The 8,408-nt window shown below is 52.2% G+C and overlaps 1 protein-coding gene across 1 annotated transcript in view; it reads right to left on the reverse strand.

Moving 5' to 3' along the window:
• VWA5B1 (von Willebrand factor A domain containing 5B1) overlaps positions 1 to 5,989 on the reverse strand; it is a 49,049-nt gene extending 43,060 nt beyond the window's left edge. Inside the window, exons 1-3 of the mRNA XM_031015566.3 lie at positions 5,825 to 5,989; positions 3,578 to 3,730; positions 1,973 to 2,243 (exon numbers count right to left, since the gene is read on the reverse strand). Coding sequence (XP_030871426.3) covers positions 1,973 to 2,243; positions 3,578 to 3,730; positions 5,825 to 5,963 — 563 coding nt within the window. The 5' untranslated portion in view covers positions 5,964 to 5,989. The remainder of the gene's footprint in view (positions 1 to 1,972; positions 2,244 to 3,577; positions 3,731 to 5,824) is intronic.
• Positions 5,990 to 8,408: the final 2,419 nt, after the last annotated feature.

Consider the following 8,408-nt stretch of genomic DNA (forward strand, 5'->3'; position numbering starts at 1 on the left):
TCCTTCCATATGCACACATCCTTGTAAAATACTTGGCAGCATTTGGGTGTGATTGTGCTTTAAGCTGACAAGATTGCCTTATATTATGAGTCTCCCTCGATCTCTTACTTTTTTTGGCACCGTGTTATGTCTTAAAACTCTACCCAGGTGGCTGCAAACCCAAGTCCTCGCTGCTGACTTGATGTCACTTGGGGGCATCCATTACATTGTACTTGTTGTTCCCAGCTCGGCCTCCCTGCATCCACAAATAACGCCACCATGAATATCCCTGTCCGTGCTCCCTTTGGACTTGTGAAAGAATTTCTCCATGATCCCTGGGTGAAAGGCCACACCGAGGATTGCCAGATTGCTTTCCAGGGTGGATGTCCCTGTTCCTAATTCCATTAGCAGTGAACAAACATCCCCCCTCTCCTCACTAATACTTGGCATCATCTGGTTTTTGAATTTTGTCTTGTGTCACTCTATCTGAGCTCCTTTGAGATTCACAGGGGTTTGAGGCAGTCTTTTCCCAAGAGTGTCACTCTTAACTCTGCCTGCTGGAATGGGCAGGAATAAGTGTATTAGGACCCGCTCAGTGGCATCAGGGCCACCTGAGTCTCTTGTTCCCTGATCCACTGAGGTCCCGATGTCCCAGCTAGGCCCTGCCTCTCAAATGCACAAGGCTCGTCATCACTGACAACACTTACAAAGACAACACACAGGCTGGCGCTCTTTGGTCTGAGACTGGCTTATGCCACCAGCTTCTCTGTTGTGCCAAGTGTTGTCCTTCAAGGCCCTGCACGTTCCCCCTTGTCACCACCCATCTGACCTCTCTCCTTTCCTCTCTCACTCTGCGATAGCCACACTAGCCATTCTGCTGCTGCCGTGACACATGGCACCTGCTGCTGCCTCAGGGCCTTTGCACTTGTGACTCTCCCTGCACAAAATATTCCCTCTAGAATATGTCCATGGCTTGCACCCTTCATTCAGGTCAGGCCACAAATGATGCCTAGTTCTTGTCCATTGCAGCTAAAATAGCACTTGTCCCACTCTGTCCCCTTCCATCCCCTATAGCACTTATTTTCATAAAAAATGATCTCAGCTGTAAGTGCCTTAGACTGTGACCCACCTCCTTTTCCCTCTTGTACACCAGGGGAGGACAGAGGAACTGTCCAAGTACCGGGCTTGTCATGTTCCCCTCCCCATCCTGTCAAAAACCCTCTTAATGGTTCCTTGTTGCTTTTGGGAGAAACGCAGTCTTAGCCAGGGCCAAAGGGCGTCCAATGCCTCTGCAGCCTCATTGCGTGCCACCTGTGCTTCTGTTCTTTTCTGGGGCCCTGTCCTTGCTACCCCAGGGCCTTTGTCCCTGCTGCTTTCGCCCACGAGAACGCTCTTCTCTGTGCCTACATCCTCCGCATCGTTCAGTTCTCAGCTGAAACATCACTCCTCGGAGAAGCCTGGTCCAGCCCCTGGTCCCCCAGGTTGGGTCCGTCTTTTATACTCTTAGCCCAGTGAACTTCTCCTTCCTTGTACTTTTCAGTCAATAACGCATTCCAGTACATAATTAGTCACATAATTCATTGTGTTAATCGTTGTATAATGGTCTTCCACCAAGTTCCAAAATGTCAGGAAACATGTTGGTTTTTCTCTTTCTCTATCCCTAACAACCAGCTCAGTGTCTGGCACATTGTAGGTGCTCAGAAAGTACCTCTTGAGTAAAGTTATGAAATTCGGACAGCTTGGAAATGCTGATTCCAAGCTCTCCAAATTTCATAACTTCTGGCCAGTACCATTACAGGGGCATTTCAGGGATACTTTTAAGTGTTCTAAAAGTGAGCAGGGGAGAAGCAAATGGCTCAGAGGGTGGCAATCGTAGAGCAGAGCCTCCCCATCTCCTCCCTGTCTCCCCCCACCCTGTCCCCTACTAATGTCACCTGACGCACTCTCTGCTGCCCACCTGGGACTCTGATTGGTCTGGGCAGGGCTTCCTTACCCCTGGGCCTGTTGGTTGGAGGTGCCAGTGCTCTTGGTGCAGAACTGGGGCACGGTTGGGGCACAGACAGCAGGCAGAAGGACCCTCACAGCCCCGCTGGGCAGCGTTGGGAGCTCCGAGGAGGTGCTGATGAAGATGGTGACATTCTCCATGGGGGCAATGGTCCCCAGGTTGGCCACGAACAGGATCCGCTCCAAATCCTCGTCCAAGGTCACCTTTCCCGGTGTGCAGGAATGAGGGGCGATGGAAACCCCCTCTTGCAGAATGTTCCCTAAGTGCCAGGCTGGCGTCAGGGGCTGTACATAGATTATCTCTGATCCCCTCTAAGATTGCTCTTGTGGTAAGTGTGAGTGGCCCCATTTTGCTGATGGGAAAATCAAGGCTCAGCTTGAGGGTGTGACTTGTGAATAAGTAACCCATTGAACCAGGATCTGAACCCCCATGCGTCTGACTCTAGGCCTGTGAACTTTCCACTCTACCTTGCTGGGAGTGGAAAACTTGGACTCACAAAACCCCCAACAGAGGGTTACATCTTCATCCTCCAAACTCTACTTCCCACCCCAAGAACCAAATCGAAGCATCCTCCACCTTGGGGATCCATAGTTTTGCTCATGCTCTTTCCTTTTATCAAAACACCTATTCCTTCATCCCTAATTAGCCAGTCTACCCACCCACACAACCCCTCCGTGAACACCTCCTTGGTCCCTGATCTGGGCTGGTCTTTTCCTCTAACATCATCACAACCTCTCTTGACACAGCCACTTTCCACCCCCTGCTCCCATCATGGTTACTCCTAGATAGATCCTAACTAGCCTTTCAGACTGTGATAAATCATAACAACTCAGGGACAACTTTGCACGTTACACAGGATGAGTGCTCACCGAACATTTTAATAACCACGTGAACAAACTTCACCTTGATCGTAGATCCAATAGTAAGAATCTCTTACATTATATTATACCTGGTCTACGTTCTAGCCCTGGCTCTTCCACTAACATGCTGTGTGACGTGCTGCCTAAAAGGCAGTAACAGCTGTCTTTTACTGACCTTGAGCCAGTTGCTCTCCCTCTCTGAGCCTCAGTTTCCTCAGTAGCAGGCATTAGTAGCCATGCTTTGAGTATTTACTGTGATGTGAGTCCTCTGCGTGCATTGTCCTTGTTGAGCATCGGGTGAGGACAGCTATTTATTCCATTTTACAGAGGGGGTTAATTTTTTCTCTAAGCTCCACCATTTGTGAGCAACAGGAAAGGAAGTCAAATCCTGGTGTGACTCGTCCCACAGCCGCTGAACTTAAAAGATATGTTATTCTGTTCTCTAGAGAGACCTTTAAAATCCTTTTGTTGCCTCCCTTCCTTTGATCCTCACACTTTTGAGGTGACTACAGAATGTCAATTACCTCTGTCTTACAGACAGTGAAGCTGAGGTTCAGAGAAGTTCATTATTGGCCCAAGGTGGCACAGGATTCCATCTAGGATTCCTGACTAGTTCAGTGCTCTTTCTCCCTCCTATCTCACTGCTATCCTTGCAGTTGGCCTGAGGCTCCAGCCCAGGCAGCCTCTGGCTGGCCAAACCCAGGTCCCGCGGCAGCCCTTCTGGTCTCCTTACCTGTGACTGTTGGGGATCGAACATGGGAGGCATCGAAGTGGCCGCTCTCCAGCTTGGCTTTGTCCTTGATCTGTACTGTCACGACACGGTCGGCAATGACTGCCTCAAAGCCGATCACCGTGGTGCACTCATCCAGGGGGTACACAAAGAGGCCTGTCGGAGCAGGGCCCAGCATCACGGGGTGCCCCAGGCCTACCCTGCACACCCCTTGCCTGGAAGGAACCTGAACCCTTGGTCTGCCTGTTGGGTGGTGCCCACTGCCACTTATTGGATGCCGAGAGGCCTCGGCAGAGAGCCAGACTGGGACCTCCCAGCTCTGGGACCAGGTGGGTAAGCACAGCGGCAGGGCCAGCTCTTATTTTGCAGGTGTGTGAGCCTGGTGTGGCCAGAACTTCTGATTTTCCAAGAGAGTGAAAACATGGGTTTCTATGGGACTTGTGTGGGCCTCATATAGCACATCCGCGTGGTCAGTTTTGTCCATGGGCCACAGGTTTGCCACCTGTGGCATGGAAGATTGGGGCTTTGGAGGAAGACTAGAGTTCTAATCCAGACCCTATCATGTTTCCTAGCCAGGTGACCTTGGATAAGACACTTAGCTTCTCTAGGCCTCCTGGCACCACCAGTAAGATGGGGATAAGGAAGCCTAATTCCCAGGGTTTGTAGTGAGAATCGAAAAAATAGGCATCATTTATTAAGCCACGTGCCACACATTATTATATCTTAGTGCTTCTCAAACTTTCGAAGCTCACGAATGACCTTGGATTTTGTTAAAGTGCAGATTCAGATTCAGTAGCTCTGGGGTAGGGCTGGACATCCTGCAGTTCTAAGCAGCTTCTGAGTAATGCTGGCAGCTGGGGATCACATTTACAGTGTTAAGGTCTTATTTTATCTACCCTCTTAATATTGGAACAGCACAATGCTGGGTCCAGGGTGAGCCCCTCACAAACCCCGACCTCTGCTCCCTCTGGGCCTCAGTTTCCTCATCTGTAAAATGGGGGCACTAGTTCCTTCTGCATGTGGAAAGCCAAAGGGCTGCTGGAAGTTATTTGGTATTTAGCCCCCTGAGTCCGCAGGTGGATCCTCATTTAAGTCGCCCTCTCTAGGTTTCCTTGAACAGAGGAACAGGGCCATTTGCCCTGCCCAGGAGAGTTCTAAGGGGAAGAAGGTTTCCCTGCAGCTCCCTTTGGGTAGTGTTGGTCCTCAGGGCAGCCTGCAGGGGTTTCAGAACCTCAGGTGGGGCTGAGGTTTGGTCACCAAAGGTTGGTGACCAGACATGAAGTTTGGTGGTTATGAGGCCCCATCACTGCAGATAGGAAGGGAATCCTGGCCGGTGCCCTCCTAGCCTTCCCACAATTCCCCTCCTGAAGTGGAAGGAGAGGAGTTTGATTTACAAATGACTCTGGCAGGCCAGTGTGACTCCACGTCCCTGACCGTGGTTCATATTCACAGATGGTTTCTCAGTCCACAAAGTCCTGCCTTCTGTATTACCTCATCCGCTCTGCCACAATCCAGGGCATCTGGACAGCAGAGAGGAGCATAGTGATTTTGAGGGAGTGGCAGCTTCCCCAGGGTCATAGGAGCAAGAACCATGGCTAGGAGTGGAGGCTCCTGGCTTTGACTGAGTCTTGATGCCTCTCCTCTTGTGAGGCTCCCTGGAGAAAGTGTGGGACTGACCTGTGGACAGTGTGCCTTGTGGACTGTAAAAATGCGGGGACAGTCTGGCCCTGTGGCTCATGCCTGTAATCCCAGTATTTTGGGAGGCCGAGGTGGGTGGATTGCTTGAGCTCAGGAGTTCGAGACCAGACTGGGCAACATGGCAAAACCCCATCTCTACAAAACATGCAAAAATTAGTTGGGTGTGGTGGCACATGCCTGTAGTCCCAGCTACTTGGGAGGCTGAGGTGGGAGGATCTCTTGAGCCTGGGAGGTGGAGGCTGCAGTGAGCCGTGATCGCACCACCGCATTCAAGCCTGGGTGACAGAATGAGACCCTGTCTCAAAGAAAAAGAAAAGTGCAGGGACAGTTGGCTGGGGCTGAATCCAAACCTCCTCAGCTCAAATCCTGACCCTCCTTGCTATTAGCTTTGAGGCCTGCAAAGCAGAAATAGTCTCACCATTTTATAGATGAGGAAACAGACTCGGAGGGGTGGCATGACTTGCCTAAGGTCAGTCAGCGAGTAAATGTCAAGACAGGGATTCAATGTGGAGGAGGGGGTGGTCCCGGGGAGGCCCCAGCGGGTGTCCTTACCCTGGAAGGGCTGGGCTTCCAGGTTGCCATAGGTGAGAGAGGCAGTTAGGCCCAGGGCATAACCACTGACACAGGAGGTAACATCAGACGCGGTGAGGGGCAGGGCTGCCCCTGTGATCCAATTCAGCAAGCCGGGCATCCCGCTGGCTACTCAGCCTTCAGAACCTGTGAGACACAGGAAGGGCAGGAAGTGGGAAGAGGCTCCCCCAGGTAACCTCAACCTAGTTTTCCCATTTCAGACACCCTCAAGCAATCAGAGCATCATTGTTTTCATTTTCCCCAAGAACTTCCCAGTTCCTGGGAAGGAAGTGACCGCAGGATAACTACCAATCTCCCCTGAGAAGAGGAGAAGTGGCCATTCTCTTCCTTTCATTTTACAGGTAGAGAAACTGAGGCTTGAAAGCATGTGACCTGCTGGGATTCACTCAAAGCGTTGGCGCACAGTCAGGGCTAGAGCCCAGTGAGCCTCATGTTCAGCCTGGAATTCTCTCCAACAGACCATGCGGGGAGGGGAGTCGAGGGGCTCAGGCTCTGACCCTATCCTCTATGTGTCCGGTAATCCCTAAGCCTCAGATGTGGCCTCTGCAGAATGAGAGCATTGGAATAGCTCACCACGTCCCTCCTTCTCTGACTTCAGTGAGGCTGCCCACTGCAGTGAACGCTTGGTATGTGAGGGCCAACCCCAACAGTCACCAAAGTAAGGGGAGCCACATTCTTCCAGGTGTAGAGGCCAAAACCTGGGAGTCATTCCTGCACCTCCTTCTCACCACCGCCCACCCCCACGCCCGCAACACACACACACAGCCAATCCATCGCCAAGACCCATGTGTCTTCTCTGGAAAAGCCCTTGTATCCATCCACATCCTCCCTTCATGGCCACCAGCACCCTGTCCCAGGCCACCACCACCTCTGCCTGGACTGCAGATCCTGATCTGCCTCTTGAATCTACTCTTGCCCAAGAATCCATCTTCCACCCACTGGCTGGAACAAACATTCTGGACACATAAACTGGACAGGTCTCTGCTACCCCACTACCCTCTTCTACCCACCAATGGGTTCCCTTGCTTCTTGAACAGAGAACCAAAGCTTAAGGTGGCCTGTGGCTCTGTGGGGTTGGGCCCCTGCTGGCCTCTCCAGCCCAGCATCACCACGGTCCCCAAACACACCCTGCAGGTCTCAGCAGTTTCCACTCCGGACATGTGTCCTGTTCCTTCCATCCCTGTGCTTGCTGCTCCGCCTGGAAGGCCCACCCCATGCCCATTTTTAAACCAGTAACCCCTACTCATCCTTCATGGTCAACTTGGGTCCCCTCTGCAGGGAGGCCAGACCTGTGTGCCCAGCATCTTCTGTCATCCCGCCACAGAGCTGAGTTTTTCTCCCCAAGAGTATCTCTATCCATTTGTTGTGCTGCGTTCTGTTTCTGAGCGATGTCTGTTACTCTCTGTTTCCCATTTGAGCATAGGTGCTACACACGTGGGCACGGGCCACATCGACTTTGGCTTCACCTTGATTCGACTTTGGCTTCACAACCCCCTTTGTGTTGATTGAATGAATAAGAGAATGCATGGCTTTCATCCTTGCAGGATGAAGGCCTCCATAGCACTTCTCAGGACCACATCTCAATGATCTAGGGCCTCCCAAGACCCCCGCCCAAGTAATCACATGCCTTGAAGAAGTGGGGTGGGAATGGGACGCAAAGTCAAATGAAGGGTGTGGGATAGAAGTTTGAGGTCAGATTCCCTCTGGTTTTCCTGTCTGTGGGGTAGGTGCCAGGCAAAGCTTCCCTGGGCTGGTGGCCTGCTGCCCTTTATTTGCAAGGCTGTTCAGTGAGTGCTGAGTACCCTGCTCTTTCTCAAAGAAGGGACTGTTTCCCCCTGGGTCCTCTCCATGTCCCCAGCTGAGATCCTCAGGTGCTCCCCCACACCCCGGCACCCCGCCAGGCCAGCAGTGGCTTTTTAATTATGTTCTCCCTCTGGGCTCAGGCCCAGACAGCTCTGGGCTTATCTCCTGTTGGGCTGACTGACAGCAGCAGGCAGATTAAGAGCTGGGAGGGAGCTGCTGTCTCCCCAAGTGGCCTTCTCTCAGGAGATCTCTCTCCTGGTGGCCAGAGCAAAGCCTGGCAACTTCAAGGGGGTTGGGAGGCAAGACGTGAGGGTGCTAGACAAGATGGCGGCCTTCATTTCCTGACAGAGCCACATCCCCCCTCCCAATGTTCACTCCCCGCCCAGTCCCCCTGCACCCTGGTTTGCTCCTGTCTTGAATGCTGATTGGGGAACGCAGCCTTAGGGAGCCAGCACCCAGACATGCAGCGATCCCAGACCTCAGCTCCAGTCCACCTTGGGGTGAGATTCTGCCGAAGGCATCTTACCCAACCCAATCTGCCCACACTGTCCCTGGCCCAGGGAGCGGGGCTTAGATGAGGGACATCTCATCTGATAACAGACGGGAGACTCCCTCAGCATTGACCCTTTAGGAATGTCATGCAGTTATAAAAAAGAACAAAACCATGTCCTTTGCAGCAACATGGATGCAGCTGGAGGCCATTAGCCTAAGCGAATAATGCAGGAACAGAAAACCAAAAACC

The sequence above is a fragment of the Gorilla gorilla genome, chromosome 1, assembly GCF_029281585.2.
Source record: "Gorilla gorilla gorilla isolate KB3781 chromosome 1, NHGRI_mGorGor1-v2.1_pri, whole genome shotgun sequence".
NCBI classification, from domain to species: Eukaryota; Metazoa; Chordata; class Mammalia; order Primates; family Hominidae; genus Gorilla; species Gorilla gorilla.